The sequence below is a fragment of the Schistocerca cancellata genome, chromosome 6, assembly GCF_023864275.1.
Source record: "Schistocerca cancellata isolate TAMUIC-IGC-003103 chromosome 6, iqSchCanc2.1, whole genome shotgun sequence".
NCBI classification, from domain to species: Eukaryota; Metazoa; Arthropoda; class Insecta; order Orthoptera; family Acrididae; genus Schistocerca; species Schistocerca cancellata.
Window position 1 is genome coordinate 114,469,732 of NC_064631.1, and position 23,803 is coordinate 114,493,534.

The following is a 23,803-nucleotide window of genomic DNA, read 5'->3' on the forward strand; positions in this document are numbered from 1 at the left end:
GTGTTTTGGCGGCAACACAACCACCTAACCTTTGTGCACATCATTATCTACCTACACAAGTTCACCACAGGATCAACATAGCCCAGCTCTAACCAACCCTTTTTCGCCTTTTTTCACACCAGATCTCCATTTGCTTTCTAGTTTTACCTTTATCTCTCCCCATATATTTTTATATTTATTTTCATTTTCATTTCAGCCTCGTGTTCCACTTTCCACCTTCCAGTACCATGTCACCCTCACAACACCTCCACAACGACCCCATTAAGTTTTATTTACATTCCCTCCGCAAACATGCCTTCGCCCTAGCCAGACTACACTCCCATATTTTATTTTCTCAGGCTTGTCTGACATTTGGCATCACCCCCAAAGGCCTCACACTTAAAGTTCCCATCTCTGGCTGCAACCCTTCTTTCCATCAGTCCCTATACCAGTTCCAAACCGAACAATCCATTGCCCTCACCCACCTAATCCTTCACCTACACATCCACTCAGCCAATCAACACACCCATCAACTCCTGTCCCTAATAAAAGTCCTCAATCTTTCCTCTCCCACATCCACACCAGTTGTTCAGAGCATCCTCCTACAGGCCAACCGCAAATTAGAACAGCATGCCACCCTCCACCTTAAAAAACTATCCAATCTCCTGGTTTCCCACCTCCGGAAAGGCAACTCACTCACCCTTCACAACCTTTCCAGCAAACCTCAACCTCCTCTCATTGCACACAAACCCAGTCTCTCCCATCTACTCAATCTCCCACTTCCAGCTCCACTCCCTCCAAAACCTCAAAACTCCAATCAACACAATCTGGAACCACAACACCCCAATTCAGTAGTTAACCTCTCCTCCAAACCTCTCTCCCAATCCGAAACATCTGTCCTATCCAAAGGCCTCACCTTCAGCCCCACTCCCAGATTTAACCAAACAGCCCTTGTCAAAGATTTACTGTCCTACAGCCGTACTCTCTGCTGGAAATATCACTTTGCCACGAAGAAAAATGATCCTAATCCTACTCCCAATGATCCAATTCCCCAAGATACTATCCAAATTGAACCATGCCTGGAACAGTTCCGTCCTCCGTCACAGCGGGACCCACCTCCTCTTCCTCAAAATCACCCTCTCCTAACCTTCCAGGAATTTCTGACTTCCAGCCTTGCCTCTCAATCCTTCTTAAAAAACCTTAATCCTACTCCCAACATCACCACTGCTGAAGCCCAGGCTATCCGTGATCTGAAGGCTGACCAATCCATCGTCATTCTTCCGGCGGACAAGGGTTCCACGACTGTGGTACTTGATCGTCGGGAGTATGTGGCTGAGGGACTGCGTCAGCTTTCAGACAACACTACTTACAAAGTTTGCCATGGTAATCCCATTCCTGATGTCCAGGCGGAGCTTCAAGGAATCCTCAGAACCTTAGGCCCCCTACAAAACCTTTCACCTGACTCCATCAACCTCCTGACCCCACCAACACCCCGCACCCCCACCTTCTACCTTCTTCCCAAAATTCACAAACCCAATCATCCCGGCCGTCCCATTGTAGCTGGTTACCAAGCCCCCACAGAACGCATCTCTGCCTACATAGATCAACACCTTCAACCCATTACATGCAGTCTCCCATCCTTCATCAAAGACACCAACCACTTTCTCGAACGCCTGGAATCCCTACCCAGTCTGTTACCCCCGGAAACCATCCTTGTAACCATTGATGCCACTTCCTTATACACAAATATTCCGCATGTCCAGGGCCTCGCTGCGATGGAGCACTTCCTTTCACGCCGATCACCTGCCGCCCTACCTAAAACCTCTTTCCTCATTACCTTAGCCAGCTTCATCCTGACCCACAACTACTTCACTTTTGAAGGCCAGACATACCAACAATTAAAGGGAACAGCCATGGGTACCAGGATGGCCCCCTCGTACGCCAACCTATTCATGGGTCGCTTAGAGGAAGCCTTCTTGGTTACCCAGGCCTGCCAACCCAAAGTTTGGTACAGATTTATTGATGACATTTTCATGATCTGGACTCACAGTGAAGAAGAACTCCAGAATTTCCTCTCCAACCTCAACTCCTTTGGTTCCATCAGATTCACCTGGTCCTACTCTAAATCCCATGCCACTTTCCTTGACGTTGACCTCCACCTGTCCAATGGCCAGCTTCACACGTCCGTCCACATCAAACCCACCAACAAGCAACAGTACCTCCATTACGACAGCTGCCACCCATTCCACATCAAACGGTCCCTTCCCTACAGCCTAGGTCTTCGTGGCAAACGAATCTGCTCCAGTCCGGAATCCTTGAACCATTACACCAACAACCTGAAAACCGCTTTTGCATCCCGTAACTACCCTCCCGACCTGGTACAGAAGCAAATAACCAGAGCCACTTCCTCATCTCCTCAAACCCGGAACCTTCCACAGAAGAACCCCAAAAGTGCCCCACTTGTGACAGGATACTTTCCGGGACTGGATCAGATTCTGAATGTGGCTCTCCAGCAGGGATACGACTTCCTCAAATCCTGCCCTGAAATGAGATCCATCCTTCATGAAATCCTCCCCACTCCACCAAGAGTGTCTTTCCGCCGTCCACCTAACCTTCGTAACCTCTTAGTTCATCCCTATGAAATCCCCAAACCACCTTCCCTACCCTCTGGCTCCTACCCCTGTAACCGCCCCCGGTGTAAAACCTGTCCCATGCACCCTCCCACCACCACCTATTCCAGTCCTGTAACCCGGAAGGTGTACACGATCAAAGGCAGAGCCACGTGTGAAAGCACCCACGTGATTTACCAACTGACCTGCCTACACTGTGAAGCGTTCTATGTGGGAATGACCAGCAACAAACTGTCCATTCGCATGAATGGACACAGGCAGACAGTGTTTGTTGGTAATGAGGATCACCCTGTGGCTAAACATGCCTTGGTGCACGGCCAGCACATCTTGGCACAGTGTTACACCGTCCGGGTTATCTGGATACTTCCCACTAACACCAACCTGTCAGAACTCCGGAGATGGGAACTTGCCCTTCAGCATATACTCTCTTCTCGCTATCCGCCAGGCCTCAATCTCCGCTAATTTCAATCTGCCGCCGCTCATACCTCACCTGTCTTTCAACATCATCTTTGCCTCTGTATTTCCGTCCCGACTGACATCTCTGCCCAAACTCTTTGCCTTTACAAATGTCTGCTTGTGTCTGTGTATGTGTGGATGGATATGTGTGTGTGTGCGAGTGTAAACCTGTCCTTTTTTCCCCCTAAGGTAAGTCTTTCCGCTCCCGGGATTGGAATGACTCCTTACCCTCTCCCTTAAAACCCAATCCTTTTGTCTTTCCTTCTCCTTCCCTCTTTCCTGACGAGGCAACCGTTGGTTGCGAAAGCTAGAGTTTTGTGTGTATGTTTGTGTTTATTTGTGTGTCTATCGACCTGCCAGCGCTTTTGTTGGGTAAGTCTCATCATCTTTCTTTTTAAATATATTTTTCCCACGTGGAATGTTTCCCTCTATTATATATATATATATATATATATATATATATATATATATATATATATATTTAAAAAGAAAGATGTTGAGACTTACCCAACAAAAGCGCTGGCAGGTCGATAGACACACAAATAAACACAAACATACACACAAAACTCTAGCTTTCGCAACCAACGGTTGCCTCGTCAGGAAAGAGGGAAGGAGAAGGAAAGACAAAAGGATATGGGTTTTAAGGGAGAGGGTAAGGAGTCATTCCAATCCCGGGAGCGGAAAGACTTACCTTAGGGGGAAAAAAGGACAGGTATACACTCGCACACACACACATATCCATCCATACATACAAGACACAAGCAGACATGTCTGCTTGTGTCTTGTATGTATGGATGGATATGTGTGTGTGTGCGAGTGTATACCTGTCCTTTTTTCCCCCTAAGGTAAGTCTTTCCGCTCCCGGGATTGGAATGACTCCTTACCCTCTCCCTTAAAACCCATATCCTTTTGTCTTTCCTTCTCCTTCCCTCTTTCCTGACGAGGCAACCGTTGGTTGCGAAAGCTAGAGTTTTGTGTGTATGTTTGTGTTTATTTGTGTGTCTATCGACCTGCCAGCGCTTTTGTTGGGTAAGTCTCAACATCTTTCTTTTTAAATATATTTTTCCCACGTGGAATGTTTCCCTCTATTATATATATATATATATATATATATATATATATATATATATATATATATATATATATATATATATAATAGAGGGGAAACATTCCACGTAGGAAAAATACATCTAAAAACAAAGATGATGTGACTTACCCAATGAAAGTGCTGGCAGGTCGACAGACGAACACAGACGAACACAAACATACACACAAAATTCAAGCTTTCGCAACAAACTGTTGCCTCATCAGGAAAGAGGGAAGGAGAGGGAAAGACGAAAGGATGTGGGTTTTAAGGGAGAGGGTAAGGAGTCATTCCAGTCCCGGGAGCGGAAAGACTTACCTTAGGGGGAAAAAAGGACGGGTATACACTCGCGCACACACACACATATCCATCCACACATATACAGACACAAGCAGACAAATTTGTCCCTTAAAACCCACATCCTTTCGTCTTTCCCTCTCCTTCCCTCTTACCTGATGAGGCAACAGTTTGTTGCGAAAGCTTGAATTTTGTGTGTATGTTTGTGTTTGTCTGTGTTCGTCTGTCGACCTGCCAGCACTTTCATTTGGTAAGTCACATCATCTTTGTTTTTTTATATATATATATATATATATATATATATATATATATATATATATATATATATATATATATATATATATATATATATATATATATATATATCCCCACCCCCCTCCCCTTTTTCTTTTTTTCGCTTCCTCAATGTGCTGGCACTACTTCATGAATTCTTATTTTGCTGCAACATCCTTTACTATAAGATCTTGGTACATGTCTTCTGCAATTCCTCTTATCAAATTTGTGATTTTGTCAGTTTCTGTCACATTCGAATTCACAATATGGCACAGGACCAAAACATTCTGTATGTAAGACCACATTGTTTCTCCACGATGTTGTGTCCCATTCTTTAATTCTTCTTCAACTATGCAGCTTGCTGCTGATTGCCACCAAGTGGTTTCTTCAGTCCAGCGTGGAATTTGTCCCCTCTATCAAGCTTCTCTTCATTGCTCTTGAACCACTGCCATCCAAATAAAAGCACACATTTTCCAAACACAATATGTCATGCCATCTGCTATATATGGTGACTCAGTCACATCTTCTGTACTGCTTGTTCTCATTTCATGTTCACATAGGCAACAGCTTGTGTTCCCCAATTGGAGCCACAGTGAAGTAGATGTTTGGAAGAACCCAGCATCTTCACTAACAATGTCATGTCATGTCATGTCATGCAAACATAATTCAAAGTAGGGTCAACAGTGAAGTCCAACTCTTAACACTGAAAGCCCATATCTTAGGGGCATTAACATACACACAGAACAGAACTAATTCCTAGATGGAGAGTGTTGCTATTTATACCAACACTGAACACTCCAGAATATGCAAACATTACAAACATATGAAAGTTCAAAAACCGAGAAAAGATAAATACTAAAGAATATTATAACAAGGATAGATTGCTACTCACCATATAGAGGAGATGTTGAGTCGCACAGAGGCACAACAAATTCCATTCTTCCAAAGTAGAAAAAACACGAACATTAATGCAAGCACAACTCACACGCACATGACCACTTGCAATGTCCCACCAGTTAGCGAGTAGTTAAAAATGGTTTAAATACTTGAGAATACCTTGCCTTTGGTGTCCCTTGACAACTGCATAGATGAGCTAAAATATGCTTGTTCAATAAATACAGGATACCATGATGAATTTCACTACAATGTTGTAGGCCACAACTGAAGTAAAGTAAGTATTTATATTTATTCACTTCAAAACCTGCATGTTATGAGCTCATGATCAATCTTCAGTGTAATAACCCTCATTGTTACTACTACAGCTAACCAATTGTAGTACATTCTACACTGGCGATAGTAAATAGTCCAGATGCAGTAATTTGATATAAATACCTGTGTGAGGTCCATTGCATTGGTCAACACTAGTACTCAACAAAGTACGAATATAAAGTCACATATCATTCTGCCTTTGGCGATATTAAATCAAACTGCATAATACACCGATATAATCCATCACTGCACTGTTATAATATGCTGTTAAAGAAAATGTACAACCCACGAGTTGCTCTATTGTAAATCTAACCCTGAATCATGCTCCAAGAGCTTATCTCAACTGTACGAACAGATCTGTCCTCTAGTAGGTCCAACACTCAACTGCCCTAACACTACTCGAGGCCAAGTATTTATACTCTTCCTACAATGTACTACTGGCTATAATAATTTATAATATGAAATAGTTTAACAACATTATCAAACACTCTATAATACTCCCTACTTTGCTAGAACATGTTTAAGAAATTTTCTAACACATAAAAATCACATTAATATTGAAATTGCAGAAATAAGCATTCTAACAATGCTAAATGATCAATTACCTATATTTTGTTAATTAGGCTCGAGATTTAATTCCCTCCATGACGAGAACGAAATATATTATTCTTTTATCTAAACATTTTCTATATATTAATTTCCTGAATCTGATTTTGATTGTTTACGGTCCAAAGGGTATGGTAGCTACTATTGTTTGGTACTGCTATTATACTTCTAGAAGCCATTTTCTTATTATTGAAAAGTAATTCAATTTAATTATAGCTGAAGATATAAGAGTATTGATCTAGTAATACATAATGCAGGGGTGGTAACCATATGTCTGGCATTTTACACAGTCTCTGGCCACTGAGGTCCAACTGTGAGCAACTACACTGATGGGAGAAGTGTACTGTAGGTGGTGGGGTAGGGTGGAGGTTGGGACAGGGAGGAGGAGGGATAGCAAGGTAGGGCTGAGGGAGGGTGTTTTGCTGCTAGTGGGAGCATGCAGGGACTTGGTGGGAGTAGGGTAGGACTGCTAGGTGCAGTTGGGAGGTTTGGGGTGTGGGAGGGGGGGTGTAGGCGAGTGGTAAAGGAGAAAAGTAGAGAAAGGGGAAAGGACTAGTGGGCGTTTTGGTGGAATAGAAGACTGTTCAGTGCTGGAGTGGGAGTACAGAAGGGGTAGATTAGTTGAAGGACAGGGGCTAATAAAGGTTAAGGCCGGGGGGGGGGGGGGGGGGGGTGCATTACAGAGAAGCTGTTGTTGGTTTGAAAGATCCAAATGCCACAAGCTATGGAGCAGTAACTGAAGTGGAGCACATTCCATTGGGCTGCATGTTCAGCAACTGGGTGGTCCCACTGTCTCTGGGTGGTCCCGCTGTCTCTTAGCCACAGTTTGTCGTTGTCCATTTATGTGGACAGACTGCTTGTTAGTTGTTATGCCCACATAGAAAGCAGCACAGTGGATGAAGCTAAGTTTGTAAATCAAACAACTGCTTTCACAGGTAGCACTGCCTAGGTACAGGAGATCACACATGAATACACATACATACAGGGTGTTTCAAAAATGACCGGTATATTTGAAACGGCAATAAAAACTAAACGAGCAGCGATAGAAATACAACGTTTGTTGCAATATGGTTGGGACAACAGTACATTTTCAGGCGGATAAACATTCGAAATTACAGTAGTTACAATTTTCAACAACAGATGGCGCTGCAAGTGATGTGAAAGATCTAGAAGTCAACGCAGTCTGTGGGTGCGTCACGCTGTACGTCGTCTTTCTGCTGTAAGCGTGTGCTGTTCACAACGTGCAAGTGTGCTGTAGACAACATGGTTTATTCCTTAGAACAGAGGATTTTTCTGGTGTTGGAATTCCACCGCCTAGAACACAGTGTTGTTGCAACAAGACGAAGTTTTCAATGGAGGTTTAATGTAACCAAAGGACCGAAAAGCGATACAATAAAGGATCTGTTTGAAAAATTTCAACGGACTGGGAACGTGACGGATGAATGTGCTGGAAAGGTAGGGCGACCGCGTACGGCAACCACAGAGGGCAACGCGCAGCTAGTGCAGCAGGTGATCCAACAGCGGCCTCGGGTTTCCGTTCGCCGTGTTGCAGCTGTGGTCCAAATGACGCCAACGTCCACGTATCGTCTCATGCGCCAGAGCTTACACCTCTATCCGTACAAAATTCAAACGCGGCAACCCCTCAGCGCCGCTACCTTTGCTGCACGAGAGACATTCGCTAACGATATAGTGCACAGGATTGATGACGGCGATAAGCATGTGGGCAGCATTTGGTTTACTGACGAAGCTTATTTTTACCTGGACGGCTTCGTCAATAAACAGAACTGGCGCATATGGGGAACCGAAAAGCCCCATGTTGCAGTCCCATCGTCCCTGCATCCTCAAAAAGTACTGGTCTGGGCCGCCATTTCTTCCAAAGGAATCATTGGCCCATTTTTCAGATCCGAAACGATTACTGCATCACGCTATCTGGACATTCTTCGTGAATTTGTGGTGGTACAAACTGCCTTAGACGACACTGCGAACACCTCGTGGTTTATGCAAGATGGTGCCCGGCCACATCGCACGGCCGACGTCTTTAATTTCCTGAATGAATATTTCGATGATCGTGTGATTGCTTTGGGCTATCCGAAACATACAGGAGGCGGCGTGGATTGGCCTCCCTATTCGCCAGACATGAACCCCTGTGACTTCTTTCTGTGGGGACACTTGAAAGACCAGGTGTACCGCCAGAATCCAGAAACAATTGAACAGCTGAAGCAGTACATCTCATCGGCATGTGAAGCCATTCCGCCAGACACGTTGTCAAAGGTTTCGGGTAATTTCATTCAGAGACTACGCCATATTATTGCTACGCATGGTGGATATGTGGAAAATATCGTACTATAGAGTTTCCCAGACCGCAGCTCCATCTGTTGTTGAAAATTGTAACTACTGTAATTTCGAAAGTTTGTCTGCCTGGAAATGTACTGTTGTCCCAAGCATATTGCAACAAACGGTGTATTTCTATCGCTGCTCGTTTAGTTTTTATTGCCGTTTCAAATATACCGGTCATTTTTGAAACACCCTGTATATTCACACAAGCACAACTCACACATGCATTACCACTGTCTCTGGGCACTGAGGCTGGACTCTGGGTGGAGAGAGCAAGGAGGAGACTGGGGCGGGGAGGGAGGAGCTTCTTATCCCCACCACCCACAGATCACTTCTCCCATCAGCACATTTGCTCACAGTCCTCCCTCAATGACCAGGGACTCTAGTTGCGTGTGCGAGCTGTGCTTGCATGAATTTGTGTGTGTTTTCTACTTTAAAAGAAGGCCTTTTGGCCTAAAACTCAAATATATAGCAGGCTTTTTGTTGTGCTTGTCTGCAACTCAACATCTCCTCTATATGGTGAGTAGCAATCTATCCTTTTCATAACACTGTCGATATTCTATCTTGGATTTTGCATTGTTTAAATTCTAAATCTATACTACCATATAAAGAAAGGCATCATTTAACTTAGTTGCCAAAAATCTCAAAAATTCTTTACTGACTTTCTCCATATTTTTACATGATACTCTAATAAATGCTCAGAATGTCATAGGATACACATTTTTAAATACAATAAATATATACTGTATAAAGGGGAATGTTGGGAGCAAAATTCTCAAAAAGTTCTTGACCAACTTATTTCAAATATTTACACAACAATCTCATAAACATTTGGATGGACTTAGGCTATATATTTTTTAGTATATACAATATATTAATATGTATGTAAAAATGTTTACTACTACATGAAGACTAGATATTGTTTCACATTGTCACCAAAATTTCACGTAAGTTCTTGACTGCTTTACTTCAAATTATTAAGCACTACTCTAAACAAAATTTGTGCCAATTTACTTCTGATATTTACAAGATGATCTACTAATTGTTTGGACAGCCCACCTGGCTAGCCACGAGGTCCAACACGCTCTTCCCGAGCGGGAAGGCATGCCGGTCCCCAGCACGAATCTGCCCAGCAGATTAGTGCCAGCCAGCCTGTGGGTGGTTTTCAAGGTGGATTTACATCCACCTCGGCGAATGCGGGCTGGTTCCCCTTATTTCGCCTCAGTTACACTATGTCGGCGATTGTTGTGCAAACACTGTCTCAATGTACATGTACACCATAATTACTCTACCACGCAAGCATTTGGCATTACACTCATCTGGTATGAGATGTTTGTGGGGGAGGGGGAGGGGATCCATTGGGGGCTGAACTGCACAATAACCCTTGGTTTGGTGTGGGGCGTTGGTGGGGTGGGTTGACTGCTGTGGCCTGTTGTGGGGTATGAAGCCTCTCTGTCGTTTCTAGGTTCTCGGTTTAATACACAATACACAAATGTTTGGACAAACATTAACAACATATTTTTAATATATATGGTAAATAAATAGGTATACAGCATATAAAGGGAAAATGTTGCTAGCAAAAACCTCAAAAAGTTCTTGACTTGTTTAGTTCAAATTTTTACCTGATATTCTAACAAACAGATGAAAAGTCATACCGTATTTACTCGAATCTAAGCCGCACTCCAATCTAAGCCGCACCTGAAAAATGAGACTTGAAATAAAGGAAAAAAAAATTCCCGAATCTATTAAGCCGCACCGGAAATTTGAGACTCAAAATTCAAGGGGAGAGTAAAGTTTTAGGCCGCACCTCCAAATCGAAACAAAGTTGCTCCATTATAATATGAGACACAATTTAGGTCGAATGAATGACGATACAGCTACAGTAGTTTGGTTCGAGTCGTAAGCTTAGCAGTTAAGCTTTACCAGGTAGCCATTGCTATGCGTCAGGTGCTCCGTCTGTATTTATACGGGTACCCTTCCTTTTTCACGTGCTTCGTCTGGTTTGAATCGATTGCTTATTTTGCTTTGATCTGATAAGTGCTGTTTTCTTTGTTATAGGTGTTTGCGTCACTCTAAGCTGAAAATGTATTACTGTACTGCGTCACGCATTGTTTGCGCATTCTGATAGTGCGTGTTTACGGCCTGTCCCCGCTCGCGGCATGGCTTGCTTTTGTGCGCGCTACCGCCGCTTACAATTCAAAAAAAAGAGAGAGTAATCGTCTCATTAGCGAAACAATGGCAAGAGACTGCTATTTGTTGTTACTTACACTGTTGCTTTCTTTGATAATGATCAACAAGAACCAAATAATAGACTGCGCATGATAGAACATGTTCTCAACGAGAGTTAGGCGAAAATGTTTCTCCGTTTGAAAATCTTTGCGGCCGCTTCTTTAGTACATCAAATTCTGCACAGAAATTAGTCATCTTAGAATTAAAAATCTAGTCAGTTGCCGTGCTTCATTTCTGACAGTATCACTATTAGGCATAAGAATAATACGAATATAAACATGACACGATACGCATATTCTTCCGCGTTTGCTGTTGTCTCACTCTAATTTCGAAGTTTATTAGGCAGGCAGGATTTAAATGAGATAGCAGCAAACATGAAAGAATACATGACAAAATGTTGATATTCGTATTATTCTTATGGTGAAGAGAATACTGCATGTGATTCACATTTCATCAGGTTCCTATTAGCAACCATCTCTTCTCACAGGTAGGAAAAAATTCAGAAAGTAGAGTTGGCCATATTGACAAACATCCCAGTCTTCCATGTCGGATTTTCATAGTACATTGAAATTCTGCTACATTCGAAGATGAACAATACGGAATTTGTATTTACTTCATTGGATAATGAATGAACATGCAGTGGTCGAAACTTCTACTTTTTTTTTTAATTTATTTACTGACGCGGAGGTTTTGGCGCCAGTATTTATCTTTGTGCCTACTAAGCATGCCTGTGCAGCGCTACATATATTCGATGGCAGAAGTTAGTTGTGGCGGCACCTACCAACATTTTTCAGAACTTCCACTTGCTTTGCACTCGATTCTAAGCTGCAGGCGGCTTTTTGGATTACAAAAACCGGAAAAAAAGTGCGGCTTAGATTTGACTAAATATGGTAGGCTCTATATTTTTACGGTATATGGTATACAAACATATGTATACTATATAAAGAGAAAACAATGTAAGCAAAAATCTGAAACAATTCTTGACTGATTTACTTCAAATATTTACATGATACTATAATAAATATTTGGATGGACATAGTTTACATATTTTTAATATATAAATAATACATATGTAATATGCAAAAGTTGTTAGCAAAATCTTAAAAGTCCTTAACCACTTATTTCAAATTTTTATAAGATACTCTAGTAAGTACTCAGACAGACATAGGTTGTATATTTTTCAAACAACAATGCACAGGTTTTCTATTAAAAATTACTGTGAGAAAGCAAATGCTATGTTGTGCTGGGCTGTGAAGATGTGCAGTTTTGTTTCCTTTCTAGCAGTCAATTTTAACTGTGACAGTGCGGAATTTAAACCATCAGACACTTTTTCTCCCATATATATTCTTTTGCCTTACATATGATTTTAAGAAAAAATTCTCACAGTCCGTTTCAACAGAAAACTGCTACAGAATCTGAATAATCTGAAACTTTGTTATTCTACCTGTTTGCAGACAAACCACTGTCACAGATTCAACTGCAAGAAAGGTCTCTCATCCTCCGTATGCCAATGATCCCGACTGATTTACCCATTCATGTTAAGCAACTTCAACACCCAGTCCATGTTTCACTCATAACAACAATGAATAAGAATTAAGGTCAGAGAGAAGGGAAGAGGAGATGGGCTGACATGGGGAAAATATAGACTTAGAGAGGGGGAAGGAGGAGATGGACAGGGAGAGCGAGGAGGAGATGGACAGAGAGAGGGTTGAGAAGGAAATTAGGATGTATATCAAACTGCCATACACATTTAGCACTTGTGAAGCATTGCTGAGTTCCCTAGCAAAAAATATTTGCAGATGATCAGATCAGAACAGGTGAACACATCATGACACCCAGCGACGCTAACTGCTACTGCACGTAACATGCAGCACAGCTCACAGCAATATATTATCAGTACAGCTCACAGCAATACATTATTAGGTGGTGGGTGGGTGGGTGGGTGGGTGTGTGGGAGGAGGGGGGGGAGAGATATTGCCATTTATCCAGAATGAGCTTGATTTATTCACTTATATTTTAAAAATCTACAAGTAAATAATTTCTTTATCATGACAGGAACAGACAACATATATTTAAGTTTTGTGCTATAAGATATTCTGCATGATTGACCTGCCTCAATAGTGTGCTTTGGCATGCTGCTTTTGGAATGTAGAGGGCAGGGGCACCAGCCCTGTATCGAATCCACTTGGCAGATTAACGATGGAGGCCAGTGCACCAGCCAGCCTGACTGTGATTTTTTTGACAGTTCCTCATACCTAACTTGGTGAATACTGGACTAGTACCCATGTCCTGTCTCAGTTAGAAAATTCGAAAACATTCTCACACTAGGCAGATGTGGTACACAAATTTGCTCCTGGGTGAGGAGTGGGGGAGGCAACAACAGGATATCCAGCCATCTTCTATGACTAACACTGCCAAATCCAGAAAAACATGATAATTCCATGAAGATACAGGATAAAGGCCAGGAAAATAGAAGAAGGAGAAGACAAAGAAGCAGAAGATTATGAAAATCTAGAAGATGCAGTTTTCAAAGACACGAGAAACAAGGCCTCATTAATCTCATCTGAGTTCATCGTAAAACAACCCTGAAGTAAAACTATCTATGGCATAACAAACAGAACTTACATTAAGCAAGTTACTAACTGAAAAAGTTTTTTGGTTTCTTCGGTCAGACTAAACTGCTTATCTCCAAAGGAGATTACTGATATATTGCCTTGTCCACTCAACAAGTTTGCAGTTACTGGCATGGAGAATTAATAAGAAGCTCAAAATGTTTACAGTTCAACATCAAAAATCATTTGACAAAATAGCAAATCACCTGAAAGATTACTCAGATCAACATAGTCTTGCCCAGAATCATTGAAATCAGTAACAACCCATTGCTTTTTTAAATCATAAACAATGGTAGTTCACAAATTTTGATAAGGTGTGGAAAATAAACTATACTCAAACATAACAAGCTATATTCACACCACCTGAAAATCTAGTACCAGCTCTTCAATGCTGTAGCACAATGTGTAAAGTGTTAACACTTCATGTGATACTTGGAAATCCTACCTGAAGCAAAATATCATAAGTTTCTCTATCAAATGACTTACCTGTATGAGTTCTTAAGTGAACAGTTAGGTGACATGAACGCTTTGAGCGATAGGGGCAGATCTGGCATCTGGAAATAGAATTGGTATCACCATATAAATACACAGGACTACAACCCACCTGTAAGATTCTCAACTTGTCTTTTGAAACTGACTTTTAAGAACAAACATATTTTGCCTATTTGTGAAATTTGGTGCTATTATCTGTTGCATGTGCGCACATAGAGGTCTACACAGCTGCACAATCGTGATTTATATAGTTTGGCATATAATGCTTCTAATAGCATATCTATTTACATCAGAGGCAAATCTGTACTTGTGAGATGCAAAAAATAAGTGTGTAATCTGCACAAATTATGTTTATGTACCCTGAGTGGTACATAGAAAAGCAAATCAAAACATGCAACAGGTAAAAGTCCCAGCTACCAAGAACAAAGTATATTTAGCCCACATGTACATTACAGTCAGTTGTACTAGACACGTGAAGCTGTTTTATAAGAATAAAAAATCATTTCATTCACGTAAGAGAATACCACAGTTTTTAACTACTTATATATCCAAAATACAAAATTTCAGAATCATGAGTAGTAGTCCATAACACACTTGATAGTCTGGAAAACAAAATCAAATATCAGATAAATAAGCTTTTACAAATCTAGTTAAGCATAAAAGGTTTCTTGCTGCCTCAGGCACCATATGTAATTAAGAAAGGCACTTTTGATCAAATCTCAAATGGTATTGTTGACTTACTGATTTGCAGACAAATGCTGTGTGTGTAAAAGTGAACTACTGGAGTAATGAAAGAAAGTTTATCGAACAATGAGTTGTTGCTGCTGCTGAAAGAAGGCCATTCTCCTAATGGATGCTCTGTGAAATATTCAGTTAGAATGTTTAGGCTGAATCATAAATTCTGACTGAGATTTGGAAATGCAGCAGCAAACTCAACTCAAGGTCAAAAATAAGGACTAGGATATTGGTAATGGTGTATCTCATTCTCAAGCAGGAATACAGAAATGATATTGAATAATTAAAATTGACACAAATTATTTAGCACAATAAAATATAAACTGTGTGCAACCTGAAAATTTCTTTATCCTATCCACTATCATCAGTAGTTCACGAGTAATTATAAAAATTATCAACAATGACAAAATCATTCACAAATAAGCAGACTGATTGAAGTACTTATTGTAGTTGTTAATGGCAATTATAAGTAACGAAGATCTTAAAACACACTTGGTTGTTAGGTGTTTGTAACATCAATCCCTCGAAGGTAGTGATGCATGTGCAAACATTTTACACACGGCCATCTACATTATAATTTGTTTCTTCATAGCAAAGGGAAGTAACTTATATATTCTATTTTCCTAATAACTAGTGATGATAATCTAGCAACTTATCTTTCATTTGTATGATCTTTTCCTATGTTCAGAAAGAAGGTAATTGTTTCCATCTGCAAACTAAGGTAGAGGCCCTTAAACATATTTTATTAAAAGCGATGATGTAAATGCTGAAGACTCTAATGCTCTTTATGTCTTCCTAGTTGTAGCATAGGAAATCCACCTAGTTACCTTCAGTTTTGGATCTCTTGTCTTTAGTTCTAGTAATCTGAACTAATCACACATACAAATGAGTCAAAAAATTTTGTTCTTAATCAGCTGAAGATGAGGACTAAAGCTGAATTTCTTCATAGTTCAACACTGACACTATCCATTATATGTTTTAACTTTATTTAACTATTCTATCTATGGTATTAGTACTTTTAAATGCTTGTGTTCCTGCAAGAGACATCATCTTATGTGAATTATTCATCAAATTCGCAAAAACATTGTGATGCAAACTGATAATGCACAAATGACTGAAGTTAAAGAATACTGCTCTGCTGATAAAGTTGAAATGACAATTCCCTGAAAAACACTTTCAACTGTTGAAAAAATTCTTTTTTGAGATGTTCTGAGTGGAAACTGAAATATATCAACTGTCTTTTTGTCATTCTCCCCAAAGAGAGGTGTTACATGTCAAGGCCAAGAGTCCAATCAGAGCAACTGCAACTATTAATAGCTTTTTTTGAATGAAATGTTGAAAATTATTCTCTCTCATTTTTCTAGATTTTGGTACGGTAAATTGATTACAAAACGTTTTGCAACTAAACAGTACTTTTCTTATTTTTTTTATTAATTTGCCTTCAGGTCCTTGAAGATGATATAAAGCTGCAGAAACTGTAATTCACTCATGTTTGTCTGGCAAAACTGCAAAACTGGCTGTATCTTTTTTTGCCCCAAAATGGTATAGTATGGTTTATATGCCGTTGTTTCACAAAACCACATTGATTGGCTTTAAACAGATGTGGAGACAACGGTAAGCTTCATCTTCAAATCAGTTTCAAATTTTATCTATAGTATTGCCTATTATGACATCTCCTAAGTAATTTTTGTCGTATTGAATTTTCCTATCTAGTCTGATTTCTTGAATATGTGTAATCAAACCGAACAAGCCTGGAAATCAGCAATGTTCATCTCATTTGCCATTCAGATGGCCCAGTCTCATACATCTCCCTTGGTAATGATTAGCAACTGAAAAACGTAGCATCTATTTTTGGCAAAATTCGCAAAATGGTTGACACGCAACATCAGCGAACACAAACAAATTATTAGTTCTTTGAAATTAACTGTTAAAAAGAGTGCTGATTTGGAACTTTTTATTGGAATCCTTGCTTTTCCAAAAGCTTCAACATCTTTTTCTCCTGAAATGCCCTATGTTTTCTTCGTTTGGCCATATTTAAGCTTTCAAAACTGATTGTTCTGTTGCAAAGCAGCAGCATTTTCCCACTAGTTACCGGAATGTCTCTCAGATATAAGGTGTCTTTTGCACCCAATTTGAAAATTTAAAAATCTGCGGACTGTTAATTTCGACCTTTTGTGGGCATTCATAGCCTAACAACCATGCTTGACAATGCTACAGATAGAAATGACAAGACATTTAGCGTAAAGTAGAACCGAACGTACGTCAACTCGATTTTAACATTAGGGGAAGAATTTTAGCACCGTCAAAAAATGTTACAGATTTTGTTTTCCAATCGCTATAGCAGAGGGTGGGTGCTGGGTGGGCGCTATAGGCTAGTTGCAGATGGCGGTGAGCATAAACAGATTAGAATTTTGACCACCACAGGAGAAAGCAGTGGGGAGAAAGAAACCCCACCTCCAGTCCACTGGGCAGTGGCCTACAGCAAAACTGACACATTGTCACAGGGATTGTCAATCTCTTCTGGTGCTGTAAGGGTCGTAATCGAAATCCATGATGGACCAGGATTAGTCACTACACTTATTTCAAAATAAGAAAAGAAAACAACGAGTAACACACAACACAAAGCATTCGGGGATGGCTACTGCGCAATTGCTTGTTGAAGTTAGCAAAGTATTGTTAACGCCATAGTCCAGATCAGACCTCTAGCGTTGTTCTATGCAACTACAGTTCAAAACATCTGCCACCTAACTGGCCACGTTTAAACTATCCCCATTATACTACCTTTTGACCTTAAGCAAACAAACAAATGTAAGCCTTTCATTCTTATGAAATGCTAGGTCCCATGGCTGAGTACTATGTTGCATTACACGAGTGTATCTTAAACAGACCATTCACCCATCCATAACCACCATCACACCAATCACTGGACGTAATGACATGTTGTTGCATTTGTACACTTTATTTTGCACGTTGGTACTTGCGCAATTGGGCTTCGCCAGATGATGTAAAATGCCAATAACTGCATACATTTTGAATATTCTAGGCAGAAAATTCAGGTATTTCAACCTACCTCTGATAAATAGCTCATCTGGATATAATTTGTTATGAAACTGCATTTCTAAAATAATTTCACATTTTGAGGCACAATTTGCATCTGTTTTGCATTTATTGCAAAATGCGAATTCTTCTGGCCCCTTCTAATGGTGTTTGTCTCTTATAAGTAGTTCGAAATCTTTTGAATAGTTTTTCTTTAACACTTTTGCAATTTTCATTTTGATGTATATTTCTTACTTCATGTAAGTCCTTCTTCCAGTTACACAATTTTTAAGAAATAAAACTGTCTATGCACACTGGTTAGTTTTAATGGTTTCCTCGCTCCTTTGTTTAACCAAAAATTCACAGCCTTTTCTTATTACTGAAAGCTATTGCTGTACATTTATTCTTTGAGCTTGATAGTTATTCCTGTTGTACACTCTTATTGGCACAACAACCATCCTTCGAACCATGATTCACGGAATTGTAATTTTCTAGTTCTTGTAATGTTGCCACAGTTTGTAACAAAATTTCCATGAAATTTACTAACAGGTAACACATGTAGATCTTCAGGAAAAGTACGTGATTTTGATTGCACATCATGCTCTTCATATTTCATCTTTCAAGACTGAAAACTTTAACTGGATTCCATATTACTGCAAAACTCTGGAACCTGCACAAAGACAGATGCTATTGTCACACATATATGAAGAAAAAAAAGTAGGCGCTGTCTGCTACAGTTCCAGTAAGGGGCACATTTCTTCAGCCACCTAGTAAGCTACGAATTTGGCAATTTTCATTATTTTGTGGGTTCCCTACCTCTATCAGTAAAAATTGAAATCTTGTAAGTTGTTGTTGTTGTTGTTGTTGTTGTTGCTGTTGCTGTCTGTCTGTTAAAATTCCTGTTGCACGTGAATAGTTGACATTTACGCCACATACTAAGGTCTACAGTTCCTTGACGGTGTAACAAATATAAGCTTGTAAGGACTATCAAGTTGAAATTTATGTCACATACTGAGGTCTACAGCCTCTGCAGTATTGTAAATGTAAGCTTCTATGTCAGTACAACAAAAAGAAGTGGCTATTTATGTCACATATTTTGATACTCGAAAACTCCTCATCAAAACCTATAGGGTGCTTCCCTTTGGCTTGGAATCATAAAACTTGGCAAGAAGCAAGATTTCATAGAAAAATTAAAGGAAAAAATCTGAAAATTGTTAATTTGTAATTATATCACAAGGGAATTTTTTTTGTCTTTTGTTATCTGACTGTCCATTTGTCCATCTGTTAAGCTTTTTTTCAGGAGGTTAACATATCGTTGAAGTTTATGTTACATACCAATGTCTAATGTCCCTTGGTGATTTAATGAATATAAGTTTCTAAGTCAACACAAAAAAAAATAAAATAAAATAAAATAAAATAAAAAATAAAAAAATAATATTAGAGAAGAAGAAGAAGGCAATTTACACCACATATTTTGATACTCACTCGTCAAAACCTATAGTGTACTTCCCTTTGGCCTAGAATCATGAAATTTGGAAATCAGCAAGCTTTCACAGTAAAAATAAAGCAAAAATTACAAAAAATCTTAATTCGTAACTATACAACACAAAAAGAATTCTTTTTTGTCATTTGTTGTCTGACTGACTGCTAAGACTCCTGTTTCTTAGGAACAGATAAACATATCAAGTTGATCGTATAATAAGGTCTATGGTCTGTTGGTGGTGTAGTAAATGCAGTATTTTCATACTCACAAACTCGCTCATCAAAACCTATAGGATAGCTGCTCTTTGTGCTGATTGGGAGGAATCCATCATGCGACAACAGTGGAAACACGCTCCAGAAATTAAGAAATTACTGTGAAGCCATTAACTCTGCTTATGCAACTGGTAATACTACCATGTCATCTCTTGGCAAACACAGTCACAAACTGGGATTACATACAATGCTGGTATAATGAAGCTCTCCTTTTCAATTGTGATTACCTTATATTTGGTTCAGTTTTGCAGACAGAGAATGAGAGAGTCCAACCAAGTTAGCATGTGTAAATTACATGCATTTCAAGATACTAAACGCATTTGGAGGAACAAGAACCTGCACTATATTTAATCTAATATCACAAACATACTAACATTTTCTGTAAAGCATTGTTATCACAGTACCAAAGAATGTATGAGCAGATGAATTTGAAAACTACCTAGGGATCAGTTGACATTTTGCACTTCTAAACAGTTACACAGAAGAAGAACTGTTTGATAATGGAAAGAAGAGTAAAGACAAACCCAGATATCTTCCTGTCATTTGCGTACCTTAAATAATCAAACAATATGCATCAGGAAAAGTTATTTGAGACCCTGAGGAGAAACAATATGAAACAGAGACACAGATGAGTAATCTAAAAAAATAAAAAAAACTACTGGGAACTAAAAAAAATGGAAATTAAGAAAGACATCATGAAAACTTCAAAGGTAAGCTTAACAGTTCTGCTTCAGCAGTTATTTTGGTCTTGGACAATCCACACTATCATGAACTTTGGATTTTGTGATTCACGGTATTTCTGGGCTTCTAGATAGTTTGATCAAATGACACACAACAATAACAATCTAGAAGAAAGAATGGTGAGCATTTAATGTCTCATTGACAATGCGGCTGGAGTACAAGCAAAGATATAAACAAGGTAGGGAACAAAATCATTAAGAATTCTTTTCAAAAGAACCATTAAAGCATTCTTCGCAGTCAATTCAGAGAAACCACAAAGAACATAAAGCTGGATGGCTGGAATGAGTTTTGCACCCAGTTCATTCTGTAAATGTGTATCCAGTGTCCTACCAAGAGTGCCACCTTATTCAGTCGAAAAACCATGGTTCCTCTCTTGCATTCCAGTCACTTACCCTGCCAGTGACACCGAAAAACTTCACAGGTGAAAGACATTTCAATATATCTTTAAAAACAGTATTTTGTTACTCCCCAATATAAAGCTGTGTTTTAGCTTTTATTCTACAATATTAAAGGTACCTCTGACACCAAACAACATTTAAAAGAGACTACTAAGACAATTCAAACAGTTCTTTACAGAATTTTCAACTGAGTTAGCCCCTCTTATTCTGTCCTCAAAAGCAAAGACGTATCTCGAACAGAGTTATCTCCTCCATGTCAACCAGCATGGATTCCAAAAGGGTCAATCATGTGAAACCCAACTTATATTTTTCCAACATGACACCTGGAAGCCATGGATCAAGGTAGTGAGGTAGAGGCAATGCTTTGCAAAAGTATTTGACACAGTACCCCACCAATACTTAGCAAAGAAAGTAATATCATAGGGGACATCAAGAAAAAGTGGTGACTGGATCAATGATTTCTTTGTGAGGAGAATGCAGCTTGTTATCTTGGATGAACAGTTATCTACATCTACATCTATACTCCGCGAGCCACCTTACGGTGTGTGGTGGAGGGTACTTATTGTACCACTATCTGATCCCCCCTTCCCTGTTCCATTCACGAATTGTGCGTGGGAAGAACGACTGCTTGTAAGTCTCCGTATTTGCTCTAATTATCAACATATGTAAAAGTATCTTCCGGCATGCCCCAAGGAAATGTGTTACGACCCCTGCTGTTTATGTTGTGTATTAATGATCTTGTGGATAATATTAGTAGTAACCTCAGACCCTTCACAGCTGAGGCACTTATCTATAATGAAGTACTTTCTGAAAGTAGCTGCACAAATATTCAGACAGATGTTGATAAGATCTTAAAGCCGTGCAAATATTGACAACTTCCTCTAAATGTTCAGAAATATAAAACTGTTATTGTTGTGGTCTTCAGTCCAGAGACTGGTTTGATGCAGCCCTCCATGCTACTCTATCCTGTGCAAGCTTCACCATCTCCAAATACCTACTGCAATCTAAATCCTTTTGAATCTGCTTAGTGTATCCATTTCTTGGTCCCCCTCTATGATTTCTGCCCTCCACGCTGTCCTCCAATACTAAATTGGTGATCCCTTGATACCTCACAATGTGTCCTACCAACCGATCCCTTCTTCAAGTCAAGTTGTGCCAAAAATTCCTCTTCCCCTCAATTCTATTCAGTACCTCCTCATTAGTTATGTGATCTACCCATCTAATCTTCAGTATTCTTCTGTAGCACCACATTTCGAAAGCTTCTATTCTCTTCTTGTTTAAACTATTTATCATCCATGATTCACTTCCATACATGGCTACATTCCATACAAACACTTTCAGAAAAGACCTCCTGACACTTAAATCTATATTCGATGTAAACAAACTTATCTTCTTCAGAAACGCTTTTCTTGCCATAGCCAGTCTACATTTTATATCCTCTCTACTTCGACCATCATCAGTTATTTTGCTCCCCAAATAGCTAAACTCATCTACTATCCTCCTTTCCATTCAACTGCTCTTCCAGGTCCTTTGCTGTCTCTGACAGAATTACAATGTCATCGGCAAACCTCAAAGTTTTTATTTCTTCTCCATGGGTTTTAATTCCTACTCCAAATTTTTCTTTTGTTCCTTTTATATCTTCAAATTTAACACATATTTCGGACAACAACACATATAAGTCACTGAGTAAGTTGACCTGTGTACAAGTCGGCATTCGATTAAACACTGAGTCTCAGTCTAGCGGCCGCTACTCGGCTGGCCGCTTAGGTGGCGCAGCTGCTGCGTGGCTGGCAGACAGCGCCGCACGTAGAGGACGTGCGTAATTGCGTGGCGGCACTTTGAATAATCGGCAAGTCACAACAGTTCCCCTTACTGCTTGCCCAATATACAGATTGAATAATTGGGGATAGGCTACAACCCTGTCTCACTCCCTTCCCAACCACTGCTTCCCTATCATGCCCCTTGACTCTTATAACTGCCATCTAGTCTCTGTACAAATTGCAAATAGCCTTTTGCTCCCTGTATTTCACCCCTGCCAACTTCAGAATTTGAAAGAGAGTATTCCAGTCAACATTGTCAAAAGCTTTCTCTAAGTCTACAAATGCTAGAAATGTAGGTTTGCCTTTCCTTAATCTATTTTCTAAGATAAGTTGTAGGGTCAGTATTGCCTCACATGTTCCAACATTTCTACGGAATCGAAACTGATCTTCCCCGAGGTCGGCTTCTACCAGTTTTTCCATTTGCCTGTAAAGAATTCGTTTTAGTATTTTGCAGTCGTGACATATTAAACTGATAGTTCAGTATTTTTCACACCTGTCAACACCTGCTTCCTTAGGGCTTGGAATTATTATATTCTTCTTGAAGTCTGAGGGTATTTCGCCTGTCTCATACATCTTGCTCACCAGATGGTAGAGTTTCGTCATGGCTGGGTCTCTCAAGGCTATCAGTAGTTCTAATGCAATGTTGTCTACCCCTGGAGCCTTGTTTCGGTATAGGTTTTTCAGTGCTCTGCCAAACTCTTCATGCAGTATCATATCTCCCATTTCATATTCATCTACATCCTTGTTCATCTCCATAATATTGTCCTCAAGTTTATTTTCAAAACTGATAATATGTTTGTAGACGGGAGTGCGGTGGCGGCGTTGACGATACACACGTCGATGAGGCATAGTGCTTCAATGCTGTTGCAGATAGAGCTCACAGAGGAATGGTTCTGCTGGCGTGCACTGCCACCATTGTATAGACCCTCTAATGGTTTGGCAACAAGAGAAGCAGTGCAAAACTGGATGGCGCACTTTCCTTTTCTCTTATTACAACTGGCTTACTTGAAATGTTCAGCTGATCCTCTTCTCTGGATACACGGCTGTGTCAATCTCCACAACTTCTTCTCCGAAGAAATAATGCTGGTTAGAAGGATTTAAAAAAAAAAAAAAAAAA

General features: G+C 39.9%; 1 protein-coding gene across 3 annotated transcripts in view; it reads right to left on the reverse strand.

Moving 5' to 3' along the window:
* Window positions 1–23,803, reverse strand: part of LOC126191580 (zinc finger protein 239-like) — a 319,091-nt gene that overhangs the window by 162,497 nt on the left and 132,791 nt on the right. For all 3 annotated transcript variants that reach the window (XM_049932511.1, XM_049932513.1, XM_049932512.1), the window contains exon 5: window positions 14,196–14,263. In XM_049932511.1, the coding sequence (XP_049788468.1) occupies window positions 14,196–14,263 (68 nt within the window). The remainder of the gene's footprint in view (window positions 1–14,195; window positions 14,264–23,803) is intronic.